The sequence below is a fragment of the Podarcis muralis genome, chromosome 15 (genome assembly GCF_964188315.1).
Source record: "Podarcis muralis chromosome 15, rPodMur119.hap1.1, whole genome shotgun sequence".
In the NCBI taxonomy this organism is placed as follows: Eukaryota; Metazoa; Chordata; class Lepidosauria; order Squamata; family Lacertidae; genus Podarcis; species Podarcis muralis.
The window spans coordinates 32754544-32777666 of NC_135669.1; the positions used below are offsets into that span (position 1 = coordinate 32754544).

At 44.5% G+C, this 23123-nt stretch overlaps 2 protein-coding genes across 6 annotated transcripts in view; one reads left to right on the top strand and one right to left on the bottom strand.

Moving 5' to 3' along the window:
* Positions 1–767: 767 nt before the first annotated feature.
* Positions 768–17906, top strand: NUP88 (nucleoporin 88). 3 transcript variants are annotated; one of them, XM_028708508.2, is made up of 17 exons: positions 768–1178; positions 2270–2439; positions 3859–3984; positions 4996–5082; positions 5206–5382; positions 5823–6009; positions 7383–7533; positions 7974–8072; positions 8778–8868; positions 10227–10328; positions 10752–10910; positions 12173–12298; positions 13038–13103; positions 15059–15139; positions 16687–16813; positions 17033–17151; positions 17702–17906. In XM_028708508.2, exons 1-17 carry the CDS (start codon positions 783–785, stop codon positions 17763–17765), a joined length of 2328 nt encoding a protein of 775 aa, XP_028564341.2. In that variant the 5' UTR covers positions 768–782; the 3' UTR covers positions 17766–17906. The 3 variants fall into 3 exon arrangements, with proteins under 3 accessions (XP_028564341.2, XP_077775990.1, XP_028564342.2); XM_077919864.1 differs by lacking the exon at positions 15059–15139; XM_028708509.2 differs by lacking the exons at positions 10227–10328; positions 10752–10910.
* A 1249-nt stretch (positions 17907–19155) lies between these two features.
* RABEP1 (rabaptin, RAB GTPase binding effector protein 1) overlaps positions 19156–23123 on the bottom strand; it is a 51261-nt gene continuing 47293 nt past the window's right edge. For all 3 annotated transcript variants that reach the window (XM_028708507.2, XM_028708506.2, XM_028708505.2), the window contains one exon: positions 19156–22704. In XM_028708507.2, coding sequence (XP_028564340.2) covers positions 22603–22704 — 102 coding nt within the window. In that variant the 3' untranslated portion in view covers positions 19156–22602. The remainder of the gene's footprint in view (positions 22705–23123) is intronic.

Sequence of the window (23123 nt, forward strand, 5' to 3'; positions counted from 1 at the left end):
AGGCGTTCTCGTCGTTCAAACGTCCCTTCCCGGGTTTTGGTGGTGGGAGGAGGAAGAAGGCGAAGTAAACAAGCCAAGCCTCAAAGACAAGGAGATGGGAATGTAAGAGTGATAAAGCAATAAAGTGCGTGAGGGGAGGGTGGGAATCAATTTTACGAAAAAAGTGTGACCAAAGCAATAAAGAAAAATGAAAGTGTGATGTACAATATTTCTAATAACGTGCGGAAGAATAGTGTGGTCAGGCGGTAGAGATATATTGATAAAACAAGGGTGATTTAAAAATCTAAAATGATCGAACAAAAAAATGAAATGCCATTGTGGCTGAACAATTACGGAAAATGTTAGAATGATGAAGCACAAAAGAAAGAAAGAAAAAAATATTAGTTAGGCAACTATAAAAGAGAACGTTTGGAATGATAAGACACATGAATGTACCAATCCCTATCTCTATGTGTTACTAATACAATATTCGCAAAAAACAAAAAAGATACTAAATTAATAGATGAAATCCCGGATATCCTTCCCCGCTTTTTTCGCCCCGCCTAGCCAATAGAAAATATTGCCAAAAATACTGCCAAGATTTGAGCGGGCGGGATGTTCTTTCGACGTAACCAGCCCTCACTTCCACCCCAGGATAATGAGAGTGTCTATGGAAAACCCCCAAGCCCCGCGCAGTTTTCACGTCTAACTTTTCACAAGTCTACGGTCTAGAAACCGCTTGCGTCAGCAGGCCGCAGTGCACTCTGGGTCTCGCCCTTCCCTCGCTCGCTCCCGTGGCGAAGATGCCCGCTGGGCTTAACCATCTTTATCGGTCCGCCGGGACGCCGACGTCACCGTCCGCAGTGCACTCTGGGGCTCGTAGTCCCGCGCTCCTGAGGCGGCGAGGCCTCGACCGGCTTCCTCGACCGGCGACGATGGCGGCGGCCGTGGCGCCGGGCTTGGGAGAGCGCTGGTGGGCGGAGCTGCCTCACCACGCCGTGCTGTGCCGCTTGCGGGAGCAGGCCGACAAGGAGGCCGGGCCGGAGCCGGGGCCCGAGTCGTCGCGCCCGTCCCTCCCGCGGGACCTGTTGTTCGGCCTCGGCGGGGAGCTCTTCCTGTGGGACGCCGAGCGCGCCGCCTTCTACGCCCTCAGCCTGAGGGGCTTGGGCGACGAGCCCGACAGGCTGGGCCAGTACCAGGTGCGGCCTTTCGCCCCGATAGGGCTCGGCCCTCACTGAGGTGGCCAACCTGTGTTTGGGGCGCCGCCGCTTCGGGCCTCAAGGTGGTGGTGGCTCACCTGTGGAAAGCCCCTCCATATAGGACTATAGGCTTGCATTATCAGTAGCGATAATAATGAATGGCTTATTGCGTTTTTGTGCTCCCAAGGAGCTCAAGGTGGCATACAGTGGTACCTTGGGTTACATACGCTTCAGGTTGCATATGCTTCAGGTTACACACTCCACTAACCCAGAAATAGTGCTTCAGGTTAAGAACTTTGCTTCAGGATAAGAACAGAAATCGGGCTCTGGCGGTGCAGCGGCAGCAGGAGGCCCCATTAGCTAAAGTGCTTCAGGTTAAGAACAGTTTCAGGTTAAGTACAGACCTCCGGAACAAGTTAAGTACTTAACCCGAGGTACCACTGTGCATTCTTCCCCAATTAACCCCACCACCACCACACACACAACAATCCCGTGAGGTGTGTTTGGCTGAGAGGCAGTGACTGACCCCTAAGGTCACACCCAGTGAGTTTTGTGGCTGAGCAGGGATTTGAACGCAGGTCCCAGAATTTTTGGAAGGGGGCAGGTCTTTTGTTAGGGGGGCAGAACCTCAGTTAAGCTATGTATTTTTATTGATTTAGGAGGGCTATGCCCAGGTCTCTGATGTTCTAGTCTAGATAACTACTACACTTGCAGCTGTGTTTTTAATTGTTGTCCAAGCATTGGGAGAGAATGCTTGAAGTAACACGACTGCTGGTTTCTCCAAGCTTTTGTCCAAGGCAGACCCTGTGGGTTTAGTGGTCTCTTGGCTTTGATAGAAGAACAGTAGCAGCTACCAGTGCCTTGCATGAAGCATAAGAATAATATAGGTAGTCTTCATCGCTCAGCATCCATATCAGATCATGCCTGAAAGAGTGAGCACAGATGAAATGGTAGGAAGCGACAGGTGCAGTTTGCTTGCAGCCAAATATGTAATTGAGTGACACACACACATCTTGCACTAGTTTTTAAGATTTTGTTCTGCACAAAGTTCAAATATTTAAGCGTTAACCAATTGCTGCTTTGATTTCCAGACCCTGCTCTGCATAAATTCACCCTTTTTTGAGGTGTATCAAACTGCACTGAGTCCTACACAGGAGCATGTAGCTCTGATAGGAACAAAAGGCTTGATGGTGCTGGAGTTACCTAAACGCTGGGGAAAGAACTCTGAGTTTGAAGGTGGAAAACCGGTGGTTAATTGTAGGTATGTAGGCTCTCCATTTCTCATAATTGCTTTGCAGCTCTAGAACTAGGGACGGTTGCTACTTCATTATCATCTGGGTCTGTAAAGAAAGCAGTTTTGAGGACATTGTGTCAGTCTCATTTGCTGACTGTTTTTACTGAAATTCTCAGGCATTATATTTGGAGGGACTTTTGTTTCAGCTGCATACATTCCACTACTATAGAGAGGCAGTCTCTTTTCAAACTTTTTTAGAAGGGTGGCTGAGGTGCTTTATGGTGCAGTGTTAGGATACAGGCTTTGTAGGCCTGAGGTTCTAGGTTCAGTTCCTTGCTTTTCCATTAAAAGTGATTGCTTTTGAGCAAAGTTCTGAAGCAGTCCATCTTGCTGGTGGCACATTTGCTTTGCTGTATCAAGGGGAGGCTAAGGCAACTTTTCTTTGCAATGGAAGTAGTACCATCCATCTGCTCAAATTCCTCACAGTTAACATTTGACAGATCACTGCAAGGCTGGAGAAAAGAGTAAAGGCTGTTGAATTTCTCCCCATTGTGAAAGAAACAGGAGAGGACATTGCACAGAGAACTCACAGCCTGGCAATCTGCATTATTTGCTAGTATCAGTGACTTCTATGTGCACATCACTAAAAATGAGAGGATACAATCTATAAACGGAACAAGGAAGACAAGGGACGATGAGAGGCAAATGAAGGCAATGGTAAACAAGGATTGGATACGTGAATATTTCAGATATATGTACTTGAACATAGTTATAGCACTAGGAGATAGAGGATAGGGGACTGTGCCAAAGAATAGGTTTTGAAGAGAGAGAGCTTCACAAATAAATTACTGGGAGGCGATTCTGGGCATAAGCAGGATCATTTGTGGGAGCAGGACTGTTAATTGGTTCAAAAACAAGATTTCAGGAGATGTTATTTTTGGACAGTAGCTACTCTTTCAACCTTTTTTTACATTTATGGAGAAGATCAGTTCGATTTTAGATTGGAAGCGCTACATTTAGATTGGAAGTGACTACATTTTTACCTAAAAGAAAGCTTCCTTAGTTAAATTCTTTCATTACAGAGATAAAATGTTTGAGTACTGACCCTTCAGGACCAATGATAGCTAATTATTTAGTACCTAGAGTTTAAGCAAGGGTAGTGTTCATGTAACACATAAGTTAGGAAATAAAAAAGGACTGTTACAAGTCTGTGTCTATCCCTTGAGCTTTTTTGCTTTTGATAGGTTTGCCAGTTGGGGAGGAAAAGCCTGGCCTGTTCTTGTGCTCTTGACACCAGCTTGATCTGCAGAAATTGACAGGGGACACAGGCATGAACGTCTGTAGCCCAAGCTGCTGGTCAAAGGCACAGCAACAGTCAAACAGTTGGCAGCCCTCTGTTGGGTTGGAACATAGTGCCTTTCATGATGGAGACCTGTCTTCTTGCAGCACCATCCCTATTGCTGAAAGGTTCTTCACTAGTTCACCATCCCTGACCCTGAAGCATTCCGCCTGGTACCCCAGTGAGACACTGGACCCTCACATTGTGCTCTTAACATCTGACAACACGATAAGGTAACTTTATTGCTCTGAATGGTTTGCTTTTGAGCAGGCTTTGAGAAATCCAAGGAGCCTGGTTTCCCTGACTGTTTAAAAAGGTGGTGCTGGTATCCAATATATATTAGTCATCCTTTTTTATATATATAATTTAGTGGAATATAGTGGTGAAGAGTGTAAGCCACAGACTTTTAGTTTTCTGGTTCAAATCTTTGCTCAGCTGCAGACTCACTCAATGATCTTGGGCAATCTTTCTTACTTCAGCTGCCTCGTTGAAAATAAAAGGGGGGACAATAAAAGGTCTGAAATATTTTCTGTGCACTGCACATGCTGTATCATTGTTCTGTTGCATGCCCCCCCCCAAAAAAAATCTCTGAGCAGTGAGAGCCTCCAAGGGGTTCCAGTGCTTTGCTGGGTTTGGTTCCCTTGCAATAAAGGTCAATGGAGACTGGTGTCTTTTTGAGAAACGGTTTTATAAAAATCATATGTACAATCCGAGCATCAAATGGAGGGGCTCACAGCATTATCCTAGGACCTTTTCCAGCTAATTAGCAGAGTATAAATGCTTTCAGAGGCTAATTTAGCTTCCTTTAAATATTTATTTGATGGGGTTATTTGGAACCACATGCTTAGAGACCCACGGAGCAATTGTTTAAGCAATACTTATTACGGTTTTCTCCCACTCTTTTTCCAAGGAGCTCAGGGTAGCATGTATGCTCTGTCTTCTTATTTTATCCTCATAGCAACCCTGTGTAGTAGGTATGTCAGACCTGGAGGGAGTGACTAGGCCAGGACTACCCAGCAAGGCTGAGGGCTAAGCAGGGCTTTGAACTGGGTCTCTCTGGTCTTGGTCTGACACCAGGGCAGCTCTTCAGCTGAAGTGATACTGCACCAGCTTCTGCCAGTGTAATAATGTTGGGTGCAGTACTGAAAATTGTAAAGGTATTCAGCTAATAGAGGTTGGGTTTATAGAAGCTATTATCTGGGATGTACTTCTTGTTTTTTAAAATGTCATATTTTGCTTTAAAGGATTTACAGCCTGAATTCACCCCAGACACCCGTGAAAGTGATTCATCTTTCAGAAGCTGATGAGGAGACTCTGAGGCTCAATAAGGGGTGAGGTCTGAAGCTTCCCTCATAGTTGCCCCTCCAAGTACACCCCAGCGGCCACTTTCCGTTGGGCAAACTGAATGTGTGCAGAGAACTGCTACAAACTCAACTGACTGCTCCCTCCCTTAGGAGAGCCTACACAGCATTGATAGGAGAAACGGCAGTAGCATTCGACTTTGGGCCCCTGGCAGCAGTCCCCAAGAACATTGCTGGGCAGCGAGAGAAGGAGGAAGTGCTAGCGTATCCTCTCTACATCTTGTATGAAAATGGGGAGACTTTTCTGACCTACATTAGTCTTCTGCACAGGTAAAGGTCTAACCCAGATTCATGATCCCCCTTTCACCTTCATTTTTTGCACTGGGCAGTGCTTGACCAGACCTCATAGATGGCTGGGCGGTAGGTGGGTACTGATTTGAACACCAAAACAGTTGCTTCTAGTTCAACTCTGAATGGAAACCCAGGGTTCAAGAATCAACTCTTGCCTGTATTATCTCCTTGTATGGTTGAGGTGATTTGGTTGGTGTCTGATTAGTATAGCCTAGCCTTTCTGCTCTGAGGCTGGCAAGGTCAGTTTGGTGTCTTGGTTGGCTGCAAAACTTTGCTGTTCCAGGTATTTGGCCATGGCTTGCTTGGAGTTTTTTTGAGGGTAGCAGCAGCAGCAGCAAACTGTCCTAGAAATTTGGGCTCTTCCCAGTAGGCTTCCTTTGATTCCCCCCCTCCCCCCCCCTCCCGTTTCTTTTTTGTAGCAGTGGAAACCTTGGTCGGCTCTTGGGCCCACTGCCAATGCATCCTGCAGCTGAAGACAACTACGGGTACGACGCTTGTGCGGTTCTCTGCCTTTCATGTGTTCCCAACATCTTGGTGATTGCCACGGAGTCGGGGCTGCTTTATCACTGTGTGGTGCTGGAGGGAGAAGAAGATGATGAGCAGATGGTATGTTTGCTTGGAGTTTTCAGGAGAGCTTCCCCCCACCCCCACCCCCCGTTATATGAGGAGGGACTAGTACTTTGCACTCAAAAGGTCCCACACTCAAACTCCAGCTTTTCCAGTGAAAAGGACTGGGTAGCAAGTGGTAGGAGAGGCCTCTTCCAGAGATCACAGAAAGCTGCTGCCTGTCCTAATATTGGGCAAGATAGACCCATGGACTTGGCATAAGGTTGTTTTCAAGTGTATCCCCATCCTGGGTATTCATTTTTAGTTTGCTATATTTGCAGTCCTCCCCTTTTTTGTCACAGGTTTTTCACATTAAGACATGTGCTTACTGAGCATGTGACCAATAGTGCAGTGCTGTTGCACATTCTTATCCTTTTCCTAAATTTATTTGTTGTACTGATATCCCACTTTCCCTCCAAGGAGCTCAAGGTGGCATATGTGACATTCTCTCCCTCTCCAGCAATCTGTTCCCACAGAAGCATGATGGCCCTCTGCCCAGCTGATGATTTGCAGTTCCTAACCCCTAAAACTGCGGCTCATCTTAATTACGGAAGTTGGTTTAGTTTTCCCCTAATCAACATCTTTGTCTCTGCAGCCATAAACAATTTTGGAGGTTCTGCAAGGAGGTTGCACCCAACTCAGTTGTATCCAGAGTAGACTCAATGAAATTAGTGGACCTAAGATAGTCATACATGCTATTCATAGCAGCCAGCATGGTATAGTAGTTAGAGTGTCAGATTAGGACCCGGGAAAGGTTCAAGTTCCCACTCAGCCATGTTTCTCACTGGGTGGCCTTGGGCCAGTCACTGCCTCTTGGCCTAACCTACCTCACAGGGTTCTTGTGGGGATTAATTGAGGAGGGGGAGAGCCATGTACACCATCTTTAACTCCTTGGAGAAAAATATGAGGTATAAATGCAGTAAGTAATACTCAACCCCTTGGGAATTAATGGACATGACTAAAGACAGCCAGGTGTCTTATATTTCATATTCCTCTTGTATTGAGGAGCTATTTTAAAAACCCTGTGCATCTCAGAAATGCACAATATTGATCTGCATTTGGACCTTAAAAGCATAAACACACAAAAGAGTAAGAAGTAGATATTGTTTCCCCTCCCCACCAGCTCACTAGGAGACAATTGAGGGTTCTCTATTTATATTTCTTTATTATTTGTACTTACAGCCCACGCTTTATCAAATGCTGGGTTTCCCAATTAAAATACATGCAATGTGCGATTAAAATAATAAACAAACCTCCCATTTCCACCTTTTTTTGCGGTGGGGAGGGAGGTGCTTCCTAAGTGAATTTAATCCCTTGAGCTGTTATCTCAAGGGAGGACAAATTTAGAAGTGTTAACCAAATCATCCCTGCAGTCTGTCAAATCCTGGGATTCAAGAACTGACCTCATTCCGTCGCTCTACGTGTTCGAATGTGTTGAACTGGAGCTTGCACTGAAACTGGCTTCAAGGGAAGGGGAGGAACCCCTGGAGTCGGACTTCTCCTGCCCAATCAAATTGCATAGAGGTAGGAGCTCAAGTCAGTTACCTCTCTTGCTTTCCCCTTGCTCTGCTCACTTGGCATCCAATTAAAGCGACCTTGCAGGTAACTACAAAAAGTAATCAATGCCAGGCTACCTGTTCCTTGATTTGCACGTAGCTTTATGTCACAGGATAGCATCACCCAGCTATCCAAGCAAGCTGTTTACTGTCTCTTTCTGCAGCTCCCGGTGGTCTGAGTTGTTTTGCCACCTTGAGGCAGCCCACAAGCATTGCCCATCAATAAATGAGAGGGTGGCAACAATGTGGGTCATTGCTGGGAGTTCATGGAACTGCTTTACATAAACAGGTTCGGCACAGTTCCATTTTCACGCAGTTCCACGTTGTCGCTATCATATGTGGACTGAAACCTTCCCGTGTCTTTGTTGGCTCTCCATGAATGCATAAATATCTCACTTGCATTTTCAGATCCCAAATGTCCCTCTCGATATCACTGTACACATGACGCTGGGGTGCACAGCATTGGAGTCACCTGGATCAACAAACTTCAAAAGTTCCTTGACTCAGGTAGTAGTGAAACCTTCCTGCCTTGGAATGTTGCATTCCTAAGCCTTGTTTCTCACAGATGCAACTTGTCTTGAGTAGTGTGCCAGTAGTGTGGAAAGGTGGGATATAAATAGAGTGGACAGTGGTACAGTTTAGTGAGACATCTGAATCTGGCAGACTATAGTTTACCTCCAACTAGAACTGAAAACCTACTTCAAACTGTAGTTTCCAATTCAGATTTGGAGGTAAACTAAGATTTGACTGAGCCAGAAATAATGAAGGGCATCGGAGCACGTGCAGAGAGGAGGGAGAACCAGAGCCTAAGGCATGACTCACAACACAGCCATGATGTGAACTGAACCCATATATTGCTGGCGCAACCCATTAAAAAATGTGATCCAAAACTGGTAGGGCCAGAGCAAACTTGTCATTATCTGTGTCCTCCCAATGGTCAGGACCACCTCCTTTTCTTTTCCTCCACCTCCCATTGGGCTGCCAGGAAAGGGACAGGTGGCTTTTGTCAGAGATCTGAAATGATCAGCTGCATCTTCTGTTACTCAGTCCAGTTCGGCTCCCTCCCCCTACCAATCCCCTTTCCCCTCCAGATTACCCCCCCCCCCGCCCCCCCACATGACATTTGGCTAAGAGTTCTGATTTCCTCATTACTGTTCTGTGGGGTGATAGGTGTGACTCCCCAGTAACCTGCATGTTTACTTGCTTTTTCAGATGAAGAAGACAAGGACCGTTTGCAAGAACTTGGAGCAGAACAGAAATGCATCGTAGAGCACATCCTTTGCACAAAACCTCTGCCATGCAGGTAAGAGTCTACTTCTTCCCAAATCCATATTCTTCTTGCAGCTGCTTATTGCTGGAGAATCTAGGCCGAGAACAGTTATACACAACTCAGTTTCTGAAAAATCAAGCATTGAATGGTGTTGTTTGTGTTAAGATTTGGATGAGCAAGCAGGGTGGACAGGGAAGGAGAACTGTGTTTGTGTCTCTCTGTGGTGAAGACAAGGCTCTTGACTGTTTTTGGGGTGCCCCTTTTTCTTGGTCTGGGTAAGGATGTTGGCTGGAAAAAGGCCTTTTTTGGAGAACATGAGAGAACAAGGCATGAATGCTTATTCTGGGGATATGCAGGAGGCCTTCAGTGAGCAAAAGGTTAAGCCCCATTACCCAGAGATGGGCAGAGAGATGTAATGAAACAGAAAACTTTACTGATGTGACACACACTTAGCACTTCCTTAGTGAGTACCCTCAGAATCTTGTGTAGATCCCAGGTTGGAAACATCTGCATCCCAGGTGGGTTCAACAGAAGGAGGCCTTCTTAACTAGCAAGACATGCATGGATGGGCCAATGGAAATTTCAGCTTTCTTCCAGTAAATGTGACAGACGCACAACTTTGAACTGGTTTTTCAAGGTGTTGGAACAGAGCCCCAGTTGAGGCTGTACTGCAGTAAAGGCAGCATATTGGTGATACTGGTGGAAAACTGAAACACAGAATCATAAAATTGTAGAGTTGGAAGGGACCCCGAGGATCATATCGTCCAACCCCCTGCAATGCAGGAATATGCAGTAGTCCAATACAGGGATCAAGCCTGCAGCCTTGGCATTAACAACACCACACTTTAACCAACTGAACTGTCCAGGCATTTCTGCCTGCTGTGACATTTCAGGACCTACCTAGTGGTCTTATAGATGTGATGGGTAGAATCTCTGCAAGACACCAGCATAGGGTCCACTGCAGCTCCTGGATATTTAAAGACTTATAAATCTTGCATTCAGCCTCCAGATGAAGAGGCAGAGCCAAATTGGGTCAAAATATAGGAATAGGGCCTAAACAGACGATAATGAGCTGGAGCGATTATCTCTGGTAATCATAGATCTGAGAACAATGGTGGGGATGACCTCTACTCTTGCTCAGTTTTTGCAGAAGACTGAGCAGGAGAGACACTAAGCATCAAAAAGCCTAGGAAATCAAATCAGTATGAGGCTGTAAATGTGGCTACAGTGAAGGAAGAATCTGATAAGAGGCACTTAAAAGATATGCTACATTCTGCGGTGGATATTTGTTGTGTTAGTCTGAAGACAGCAAGTGACTTCTGCTCTTCTGTTGTTGCAGTTGCCAATGTTTTCTGGGATAGCTTGACATTTTTTCTGTTCTGTTCCTTTAGCCAAGCGGCCTCAATTATAGGGTTTTGGATCGTCTCAGACATTCTGGGTCCCACAATGGTCTGCATCACCAGGAGCTACGAATGTGTCACCAAACCTCTTCTGTACGTACTGAGCCACATTTACCTATTTAATGCTGAAATATGGTAGGCATACTTCCAAGGACACAGTATATTTCCCTTATATAGTTGCTAGGACTCCTGAATTGCCTAGGTAACTCCTTCAAGTTTCCATGGCACCAGGCTCTGCTGATCTTGAATTCATGACTGTTGGTTCTCCTGGTAATCCCTGACATACCCCTTCATTACCTTGATTGGTACACTTGCCTTTCCCTTATTCCTAACTAGGCTTGTGTTGATAATTCTCTGAAGTTTCTTATCCAGCATTTCATGCCTGCTCTTTGCAAAGGTCTGCAAACTTTTGGGGGGGGGGGGTAAAAGAATTAAAAACCTCTAAAGAACTTCATGAAAGCAAGTGGGTAGTGTCTTTGGAAACGTTTAACTGATGCCTGACACTTGTATTGACAGTTCTGCCATCCACCCACCATGCCCTCCTCTTCTGTGCACCAAGCAAGATTCGCCGGTTACAGTCTCGCCTCTCCGCATCCTGGCCGAATCGCAGGATTCCTTTGAGCGACACATCCGAAATATCCTGGATCGCAATTCTGCTAACCCTCTCCTATTGAAGTATGAAATCTTTCTGGAGGCTAAAGGCTTTCGTCATCCCCCATCACTCCTGTGTCCCCAAAAGGCAACGTCACACCTTGGCCTTTGGTGTTGTTTGGAAGAGGGGGTTCCATCATCTGGTGTTCTCAGCCCCTTTCCTTTCCCTCTGACAGGGTTCACCCTTCTCATTGCTATAATCCTGCATAAGGTCTACACTTGCTGTTCCACCACCTCCATCTTCAGGATGGACTTATGCACAGTGGTCTTTTGTTCTGGCCGATCTCAGCTCCCCTTCTCCCACACTTGACAGCTCTTGCAACTTCACTGGTGCCACCATAAATTTCTTGCTGCTCTTTCTGCACCAGCATATCCTGCGGGTCAGTCATGGCACAGTCGCTTTGGGGTGCTGGCTGGGTTGTTAGGCTCATGGGGCAAGAATCTAGCAGGGTGGGTGGGCTACTTGGCTTCTCTTTACTCTATTGTTAACTAAAAGGGAAGGATGGCATAGGAGATGAGGAAAGTCAGCATTGAACGTCTTAAGTGTTTCTGGGCATTTTAAATAGATTGGCTTTCTGGTGTGTTGATGAGCATCCGACTCGAGGGCTTTGTCAAATGCAATTTGATTGTAATGTCTTTATCTGAGCTGAACCCTCAGTTTGAGGCCAGTTAGAAATCTTACCTAAATAACTCCAGTTCAAGCTTCTTGATGCACACAGCCTTAGGGCATATGGTGTCAGAAGCATTTGTGTGGCAAAGCAGCCTGGGATAGCTCAGTCGGTAGAGCATGAGACTCTTAGTATCAGGGTCATGGGTTCAAGCCCCACATTGGGCAAGAGATTCCTGCATCGCAGGGGGTTGAACTAGATGACCCTCAGATCCCTTCCAACTCTATAATTCTGATTCTAAATGCTCTTTATCAGAGCATGTACCGTAGTTTTCCGTGTATAAGACGAGCTTTTTTTCTTTAAAAAGTAGGTTAAAAATTAGGGGGCGCCTTATACACGGATAGGGCACAGGGGGTACGTGGGATTGTTTGCTGCTGGGAGCTGGAGATTGTCAGTGGCTATTGGTCGTGTTATTTGTGGCTGCGGCAATTGTACAGGTGATTGGTGGCTTTAGCGATGCGTGTGAGTTGCAGGGCAGGCGGGTGAGCGATGTTTGGCAAACTCCCTCTAAAAAAAGGTTAACATTTCCGGGCCACCCCCCACCCCAACCCCCACCCAGCTCAACAACTCTGGGCAGTACGGTATAATGGCCAAGACGGTGTTGTGGTTGTCTTCCAGGTCTGCAGATAAAGAAGTTTCCCCTCCCCCTGAAGAATGCCTTCAGCTTCTCAGCAGAGCCACTCAAGTGTTCAGGGAGGAATACATTCTGAAACAGGACTTGGCCCGAGAGGAGATCCAGCGAAGGTAAAATGGGCCCTTGGCTTCTAAATCCTTGCTCTTCCTCCCTCCTGTTGCAGTAAAAATTGACCATTTTCTGATCTTGATCCTGCAATCTGTTACCTGCCAACTTCATCATATGTAATGCAATGGGGACAAGAATCTCTAGCGCATAGCTTTCCTGCCCTTGGGAATTATTTACATTTTTGTGAAGAGCGTATCCCTGATTTGCTTTTATCATTGGGCTAATCGAAAGAGTGGCATAACTGGGTGGAAATCCCTGCCTTGTTTGCCCCCAACCCCTGCTCCAAAGGAAATACAATTGGTGGCAACATTTGGCTTAATTTCAAAAGCCTTCTGCAAGCTGTCAGTTCTGTCCTCTGGCAAAGGAGAATGAGGGGGTAATGCACCTACTCCAGCAGCCCTCTGGATCGGGGTGGGGAAAGGGGTTGTCCTGTCCACCAGAGGATGCAGCCCCTAACAGAGTATCAAGGAAATGTGCTCCCCACCCCCCGGAAAAAGGTTGCCCACCTCTGTTCTACAGCTAGGTCGTCATCCTCCCCCTTTCTCTCGTTTTCGGAACAGAGCAGTTAATAGCTCTTTAAATGTCTTTAAATGTCTCCACCCCTGGTTAACCCCCTTGTTCCTCGTAATTTATTTTTCTCATTGAACAATGGGTTAGAGGTGTAGGGGAGAGCAGAAAGGCAAGCCAGGTTGCATCAAAAAACCTAACTGTTTGGCCATCCCTTCAACCCTTGCTCCTCAGAGTGAAATTGCTACGGGAACAGAAAAAGAAGCAGCTGGAAGATCTTGCCTACTGTCGAGAGGAAAGGTGAGGCAACCGTCTCTTTGCCTTTTAAGCTAGCTTGGCTGGTAGTTTAAAAGAAGTGGGTTGCCCCGTGGGAGCAGCTCAGAGCTCAGTGGTAGAGAATGTGCCTTGCATGTCAAAAATCTCTGGTTTAACCCCATCCATCACTAGTGAAAAACGATCTTGGGTATTAGGGTCGGGAAAGCCCTCCTGTTCAAAACCTTAAAGAGCTGGTACCAGCCAGAGTAGGCATCACTGAGCCTAGAAGGATCTGTAAGGTACTTTTCAGAACATCCTTTCCAGAGACGTCCACCACAGTCCGATATTAGATACAAGCGTTTTATCCCAGGTTGAAACCTGAAGAGAGCTTCTAGGATTTGCAGATTTTGTTACTCTTCTTTTCCATGTGATTTAGTCCCCCCTTTGTGTTCCTGTTCTAGTGATAGTTTAATTCATTAGTGATGTTTCAGTGTAAGCTTGTTTTAAAGAAATGTTTTCCTAATTACTGTCTGAGGTGTCCACCAGACTTCTGCCACTTGGCTGCTTTTCATTATGCAGCTTTTAAGAATATAAGAAGAGCCCTGTACTGAAATTGGGCCCAAAGTAGCACTAGAAAATAATATTCTCCTGCTCATCTTTTTTTTTTTAATTACTAGCTAAAAGTTCCTGTTGCTCAGGGATTCTTAGAAATCAAAAGATGCTGGTATTTATAAATGGATAATGTAATTTGTAATTTCTAGGGCACTTGATGCCACCTCCCAACACCCAGTTATATTTCAATAGAGACAAAACATCCTCCACCATCTCAGGAACTACCATGCCAGATCTGGAAATGTTAACCAGTGCAGTTTGGATCCAGGGTTGTCATGGCCCAACTTGGTTAAAGTCCAGATTGGCCTGATTTGGTATGGGATTCAGGCTTTCACTAAATCCAGTGCGCAAACGCTTTAATTTTCTGCCAGATTTTCTGACAGTATCCAAACCTAGACAAAAACCCACTCTGCCTCAAGAACCATCATGCCAAACTGGGCAACGATGCCATCAGAGGTTTCCCAATTGACAGAGGTAGGAACAGTTCGTTCTGCCATCTTGTTTCAAAATGGCAGCCGACTGTATCCAAGCATCAATGGAAGTTGGCTCCTTGGCCTCAGGCACTGTTGTACCAAGTTTGGCAATGACATCTTAAGAATGCCTAGAGAACATACAGGTGGACAGACCACTTTCCAAAACATATAGTAGGCTAGAAAAAGTTTGTGGCTTTTATTTGCTTCTGGCTGTTTTTTATAATGTGTCAAACAACATTGGTTGGCATTGTCTTTTAACGGTTCATAGAATTTATCAGTGGGTAGTGCTGCTGGGATTTCCTGGACATTACTGGGATTTCAGTGGTGGAAGTTTTGGGGTTTGGGGTTCAGTGGGGCACTTCAGTTATACAGGGACATGGATTCAGTTACTTTCGGTTGTCTTATTTCACCATACTCATAAAATCTCTGCTTCCACATCTATCCCAAATATAAGGGTGTGCAAGAAAATTCTTTGCTTATTTGTTTGTTAGAGAAAGTCTAATTTGCTTTGCTATGAGTTTTCTTTCGCCACTGATGTCTATGGGAGACCCAGCTGCTCTTCTGCTGCCTGTCATTTCTATGTTTTCCATCCGGTTGGGATGAAAATGTATTCCATGTGTCAAGTTCAGACAAAGACACTCCCTTTATGAGCCGTTTTTAAAAGGCACACATAAAGCACACCACCGGCTAAGTTATAGTACTGGTGTCCAGGATTTGGATGAGAGTCAGAATTTCCTAAAAACTCACCCTTGCAGCCTCATGTAGACATGCCAGCTGCTGTTGGGAGACATGGAAAGAGAAGGGTGCACCGCCCTTTAGAACTGCTTTGTTTCATAAGAAACAACAAATAGACCCCACTTGTTCTGTTTTATGAGAAAAATACATTACAGAATAACATTTCCTCTTCACCCAAAGGAAAAGCTTGCGGGAGATGGCAGAGCGATTAGCTGACAAGTACGAGGAAGCCAAAGAGAAGCAGGAAGACATTGTGAACAGGTAAAAGGGCACACTCTTCACAAGAAAATGCCCATGCCTGTCTGATGCCAAGTATGCCTTGGGCTTGTGCTGAAGCCTTGTCCTTAAGATGTGCACCCTTTGGAATTGCTGGGCCTGAATTAATGATAAAGAAAGCCAGGTTGTGGAGAGGCATTTCAGCTGAGCAGCATGCAGTTTGGCAGCCAGCTGAACTAAACCTACAACTTAAGCTGCTGCTAACAGCTTCATGCAAGTTTATTCACTGACTAAAGCCTTTAAACCCGTGTTTAAAATGGCAGAGATGCCCCCAAACAATGCTGTTGTCTTTGGAAGGGCAAGCTGTTTGGAATTGGCATTATCTAGCCAAACTTACACCCCCTGATGTGTGCCTGAGTGGTCTCAGTGTATTAGCCGAGAGAGAATAGGTGAGCAACACAGTTGCAAGTGGATTGTGTGTGAAGTTAATTGGTCTCATTCTTCCTGAAAAGCAGTTGATAGAAGCCAACTTAATAAAGGAAGGTTGGGAGCGCTTTGAAAGTAGGGGTACCACAATTAATGTGCATAATTTTGCATAACTTTGATTAGAAAATGGGTGGTGTGCAGTTTGTATATGCAGTTTAATATTCGGTTGGAAGATGGGTGGAGTATAAATAATAAATTATTATTTATTAGTCTTTGGACCTGCTTGGGAATACATACAGCTTTGATGACAACTTTCAGCATTTTGAAAATAAGGACTGAATTTGTCTTTAGGAAATTATGTTTGTGACAGTCCCCTCTTCAGCTCCTGCTTAATTAGCATTTGACAATGTAAGTTTGTCTCGGTTCTAAAAGCAGAATTTGCAAACAATTAACTTTCTCTACAAGTTGGGGATGGTCACACGTCACTCAACAAGTGTATAGTCTCTGTGCACAATAGAAGAGCTGCACAAATGAACTAGCATACACTTTCACAGTGTGCAGAGACCTCTTATATCTGTGTTGAATGGAACATATGAATGAGCCCGTTGACTCTGACAGTGGTGGTATAGTGGTATATGAAGTGGTGGTCAACTAAGTTATCCTCGGAATAGACCCACTGAGTTGAATGAACATGATTAAGTTTGATCCAGTTCAGTATTCTCAGTAAAACTTCGTTGAATACCATCCATGGTCAGTAAATATGGGTTTAATTGCCTCCTCCTCAGCTACTTTTGGTATGATATTGTCTGATTCACATTCTTTCAGAATTTTCAGGTAGGACTTATAATTGGTATCTGGGAAACCTTTTGGCAAATTATTTGAACATATTATTAGACTGTCGCTAAACTTCTCCTGGCTGAAAAAAAAATGTAAAGAAATTTCCCCTGATTAAACCTTTTTCTGTCCGGCTGCTGTTACAATTTCTAACGGCTGTGTTGTTTCTTTTTTAATCTACTTTTAATATTGTATAGCTTATTTTAGACATGCTTCAGATCTTCCTCACATCTTGTATCATGGATATACATGGCTGCTGGTTTTATCTTGTTCTAGTCTGTGACTGCATAATAAAAAGATTGATTGACTGACACTGTCTTTGTGGGCTGAAGGATGAAGAAGGTACTGCGTAACTTCCACTCTCAGCTGCCTGTCTTGTCAGATAGTGAAAAGGACATGAAGAAGGAGCTACAGACAATCGAAGAACAACTGCGGCACTTGGGAAATGCTATCCGGCAAGTAAGTGTGGATGTGCATTGTTTTTGTAATGTTTGGCTGTTTTTGTATACATAATGCTTAGGGATTATCAAGTGATCTAAAAAGCCTTTAAAAAATAAATAAGTAGAAGAGGGTGGGAGCTAGAGGCACTGCACATGAAGCTGGAAGGCAGTATTTGAAACACTTTCTCAAGGGTTTTTGAAGCATCTGTCTCTTGTGCTATTTACTGCTTGCCTTTAGGTTAAAATGAAAAAGGATTATCAGCAGAGGAAAATGGAGAAGGGGACCAGTCCGCGGAAGCCTAGCATCAACCTTAACACCTATCAGAGGAAATGCATCCAAGCAGTTCTGAAAGAGGAGTAAGTGGGCGCTTGCACTTTGAAACACTTGGCAAATGAACAGCGAGCGAGTCAAGAGGCCCACCTCTTGGCTGCTGAGTTGTTGTGCTGCCGCTGTACTTTGAAGCAGTGATGTTGAGGGGTTGTACACGTGGGGTAAGAGGGTGCTGAAGTAAGAGGGTCCCACCAGTATTGGCACTGTGCCAGCTGTGAAAGACACACCTGCTCAGACAAACATTCCCCTTATCACCCGATTTGAACCTCCTTCTTCACTCTTCCAATTGTTGCGCTGCTTGTTTCGTTATACATTTTAAGTGCAGTTGTTTCCGTGCTTAGATTAAATTGTTATCGTGTACGTTAATTGTATTTTTGGCAATTGGTTTTATACTGGCAAGCTGCCCAGAAGCAGTATATAAATTAATAAATGCTTGTTTGCTAGTGTAGCCACTAGCAGTAGTGGAGGTGAAAACCCCACTCGGGAAAGTTGTGTGTTGCACTCTGTTTTTCATGCCTTGTCTGCTCAGAATGGCTGAAATCACTGAAGTGCTTTCTCTTTCTCTCTCTGATGCAGGGGAGAACACATCCAGGCGATGGTAAAACAGATAAATGATGTCAGAAACCATGTGACCTTTTAGAGCCATCATGAATGGTGTAAAGCAAACTCGTGAAACATGAAGGGAACGCAAACTGCCTTTCTCCTACTTTATACGTTTGTTCCTTGTGTTATTTTTTTATATATAAAACATCTCTGTTGTGAATAAATACTTTTTTTGAAAGCTCGTCTCACTTCTAAATCTAGGCTTAGACTATTTGGTATGATGTGCTGCTGTTTCTTCTCCAGAAGGCAAAACACAGGAAGAATCCTGCCAATAGATCTTGGGCATAATCACCAGGATTACTCTGAAAGTCTCTTTACAGAACTGATTAATTCCCCACACACCAAAGGAGAAAGCACAAGCACGGTTTTACCCCTAGATATTGCAGGTGCCATATTAAGGTCAGTGCTGCTCATGTATTCAAGTTTTTTTGCAGCATTCACATAACGTAACAGCAAAATGTCAGCCTATGTTTTCTCCCGATTTAATTCAAGTCTGCCCCTTGTCCAGTAAGTAAAAAACCATGTTGCCAATGAAGGTAAAGGTAAAGGTACCCCTGCCCGTACGGGCCAGTCTTGACAGACTCTAGGGTTGTGCGCCCATCTCACTCAAGAGGCCGGGGGCCAGCGCTGTCCGGAGACACTTCCGGGTCACGTGGCCAGCGTGACATCGCTGCTCTGGCAAGCCAGAGCTGCACACGGAAACGCCGTTTACCTTCCCGCTAGTAAGCGGTCCCTATTTATTTACTTGCACCTGGGGGTGCTTTCGAACTGCTAGGTTGGCAGGCACTGGGACCGAGCAGCAGGAGCGCACCCCGCCGCGGGGATTCGACCCGCCGACCTTTCAATCGGCAAGCCCTAGGCGCTGAGGCTTTTACCCACAGCGCCACCCGTGTCCCATGTTGCCAATTACCCATTTGCAAATTAAGCCCCTACCCCATATTTTTTTAAAGAAAATCTATACCTTACTTACTAGAACAGAAAACCTCTAAGCGGATGTTAATCCTTGCCTTTCTAGTTCTTACTGTATTGACGCAAATCTAATGTGCCATCGAATCTACTGCGCACAATTTTCAAAAACATTAAAACCAAAAAACTATTTGCTGGTATCAAATTTAATGCGCACCCTAATTTTTGCGACGTAATTTGGTAAAAAAAGTGTGCATTACATGAGTAAATACAGTAATCTGCCCTCCCTGCAACCTGCAGTTCACTTCTGCGCATAAAAGCAAGACAGAACTTGCCATGATGTCATAAGGATGATTTAACACAGGATAATAATGGAAACAAATCCTTAGGCTCAGTGATGAACAGAACACTAGACTGGTCCCCTACTATGACTATTTTGAGGAAAGCGTCACGGATCTCTTTCTAGCCTCATGACCTAACATTCACCTGGGCAGAAAGGAAGTATGAGAAGGATCACAAAATACTTTTTACCTCCTTTAATTTGGAACACTTCTTAAGGATACACCTTCAAATACAGTTAACAAATGGTTACATTTCTGAATTTGGTAGACAGGAGAATTTTACATCCACAGTTTCACAGGACACCAGAGGCTTGGTTCATTGGAATGTAGTATTCCAGACACTCATTTGGAATTTAAAGGCTTAACTAATTTTTTTCTTAAGGGACTATATTTATAGATGACTTGCCTGCCTCCTACCCTTATTCTTATCCAAACCATGCTTTAAGAGGTTGTATAGCAATGGCACAGGAGTCAAGTAAAGAAGATGTTAACAGGTTAGACATGCTGCAAGAACTTATTTTGCACATATTAAGACTGTACAAGTATACAGAACAGAGCTAAAACTTGCAGGCTTTTTCTCTTAAATTCTGCACACAGCCCCTTTTTGAAGAGTTACTGTATTATATTCCCTGTTTGTAGTAGCTAAGGCTCAGTGCGTAACCCTGAAAGCCAATGGTACAAATTAAGCAATCCTTTACAGCAAGAGACCCAGGATCTAAGGTCAGATGGGCACAACTTTCCCTTTTAAAAAAGAAGGGGGGGGGAGCTTAATTATAGAAGAAATTATGTCCACAATTAAATCATTTACTTTCACTGAGGATTTCCCGGCATTGAACAAAATTATTTTCCCTTTTCTAAATTATTTGGACGGCTTCTTTAATTCATCCTGTGTGTCTCTTGGGTTCTAGGTTTGAGAATTTCTGCATTACACTGTCAATCATCTGTTAATTTAGTTACAACTATGAAAGTTTTAAAATCTAGTACTGCTGATCTATTCCCCTGTCGTCAGGAGCTGAAAACATACTTCCCCTGTTGTCTCTGAAGCCATGCTAGGCATCTGGATGGAAAAACTCAGCCAATCAAGCACCTGACCTCACAAAGTACTGCTCTTCAATGCATAAGCTGTAACGAGTTCAGTAATGGTCTTATTGTGCTACTCTACATGCTATATCGTTCTCTTCCTATTTAACCAGTTTCTAACCACTTTAAGACAAATAGTTAAATAAAACTGACTAGTTGGTGCTTTTCCAAAGATGGCTCACCAGAGAAGGTGGACAGGAGAGTCACTAAATCCATCCTGACTCATACTGGAAAAGATTTAGCAATGTTGAAATGGCAGGAGCAGAACAGGGAGAGTTAGCCTCAGGCATGCTTGAAGAAATAGGAAAACCTCCCCTACAGCCTCTAGGACAGAATTAACAATCCAAAGAAACTTGTCAATGCAGACTAGGTTCTTCCCTCCCAATCCTACTGGTTGAAAATGTTCCTCACAGCGGTAGGCGTCCCAACCTTGCCATTTCTTTACTGCTGCAGTATTCCACCCCTCCTATAAACACACACACATACACACAAACAGACTGGATTCCACCAAGTGATTTCTGATTCTGTAGCAATTATGTGGGTGGAACCACACTGAGCAAGAGACTCCCCATAGGAGAGAGCTTCCAGCACAACAGAAACCTGCAGAACAGCCAAAGTGACTGATTACTTCTGGCCCCAAGTGGTTAAGTCTGGAATGGGACCCTTGGCAGGAGCGGGGTGGGGGCAAGGAACTCTGGTAATTCCTCCTCTTACACTGATAAAATATGAAGCGGAATTTCAGATCACTAGTTGTTTGGGAAATAATCAGGTAATGGTGAACATGATTATATTAAGGACCATGCTAGGCTCATTCCAGCAAATCAGCTTCATGGAGCAATGGCTGGTCTTTCAGTAGCAGGAACAGGAAGGGGAAATGGGCTGCTCTTTGCACCCAAAGCACCTCCCTGTTGAAGGTGATCTGTTCTGCTACAGGAAAAAGCTAGGAATGCAAGGGAGCTGCAGCTCATGGATACAGCACACCCTGCCCATTTCACACAACCCTTCTTCTAAGATGCACTTTCTAGGAAGTTACACGCTCTTAAAGGAAATGCAGGGAATCAGAGTTGAGAGAAATCAAAAATACTTTTGATACGCTTGAACCTGCAAATAAGATTTCTTTCATGGTGGCTCTGCCTCTAAGCCTGTTTCTTCCAAACTCTGCAGCACATGCCACCCCTGCCTTCATGCTCAAATGATTAGATGCAGAGGGCAAATGAGTTGCATGGAGGTCCCACGGATTTAAATGGGGCCACAGCATGATCAGCTTCCAACCCAAAGTCCACAGCAAGGGGAATCTGCATCTGAAGCGGCAAATCCAAGAATGATTCCATTGAAGCTTAACCGCCGTCTCAGAATCTGTTTTAAAAGAGCGGCATATTTTACAGCTTCTAAATCTGTGAGTCTGAAAAGCACCTGCTCCACTTTTTGTTGGCGGTGCCTTGAAATCGACATGCTTGCTTTATTAAAGAGTCATACAAAACCTAATTCCATCCTCTGTCCTTTGTATTCAGATTAAATACCCCCCAAAACACACACACACACACACACACACACACACACACACACACACACACTTCGAGGGGAGGAATGGTGGGATATAGCTCCCTCCCATAAATGAAAAGATCCTAAATTTCAGCTCAACTAGGGCAGGATATCTTTGCTTGCCACCTCTGAAATAAAGGCAACACAAAAAGTGTTGTTTTCAAACTGCTCCTGCAGCCGTTCCAGGGTGCATTTGCCACCCACTCTCTTGCCCCAACAATCTGCAGGGCGAGGCTTTTTATTTCTAGTGGTCGCTTTCCCCCAAAGGCCAAGTCCTCTCTTTCGACAACTTCAGAGCCTTCTCATCTACACTGTCCCCCCCCCCATCCCCCGAACATCCTGTCCCATCACACTTTTCAACAGCAATTGGTCTCCTCCTGCACAACATACGAGATACAATGTGTGCACCGAGCTCAAAAACCCCAAATCCAGTGTCCTGCAGATAAATTCATATTTTAATATAAAATATTCATACAGCATGCTAGACCAGCATCTGCCTAGCCTGCTCTCTCACTCAATACCCCTGGTAGCCCTTCAGTCTTCATTGGGGTGGAGTTCAACAGCTTCACTCCAAAATATGGTTTGGAGAGAAGGGGAGATTTGATTTGCCGAACTACCTTCACCACAATATTTTGTTTTTAATGGGAAGAGGTGAGAGAAAGAAGAGAGCCGAATTCCAGAGTAGGGGTGGAGGTGAGAGGGAAGATAGGGTGGTTATTTTGACAAGTCCGGTCCCCCACTAAAGCTCCCCCCCAAAAAAGCATCTTGCTCATCTCTCCATCTGACGCTTTTCTGCCCCCAACACAAAGCCATCTCTCCCTTCCAGAAACACAGCCTGGATCATTGTTCCCCCGTGTCATCTTCTGCTTCTTTCAGTTAAGAGTTAAATAATAATTATTAAATGTTTTGCTATAAAGATGAGGGTTTTTCTTTAAAAAAAAAACCAGAAACAAACACAAAACAAAACAAAAAAATTGCAGCCTTAGAGCCCTGCTATGGAGGGTGTCATGTTTCAGGCAGTTGATTAATGTCTGTCAGTTTTGTGTCGTTGAGGATCACACGGATTCTCTCCAGGGAATCTGCCTGCCGGATCCGTTCCAATTGGACCTAGAGGGGGAAATTATTTGGTTCATTATATCCGGGTTCCCAGACCTTAGAACATTAAAATACTGTAAACCGCTATGAAAAACCCGTCAGCCCATACGGATTTGTTTTCTGTTGGGCTGCTAAAGCTGATCAATAGGTGGGAAACATTTTTAATGAATGGGAGCACATTTTAATCAGAGGGGAAAAAATTAAAAAGGCTATTTGGGTACTGGGGTGTTACTGTAGCAAGATGATAAAGATGGACTTTCTTTAGAGTATGGTTTAACTAACATAAATCAATGTACATTACTCCACAATTGCTATTATAATTATATACTCTGTCAGATGCACTGACCATAATAATAATCAAGGCAACTAGCTGTCAATTTACTACTATTACTCAGGCATTAGAGCCCACCCAAGCCAGCTTGGGCTTTCCG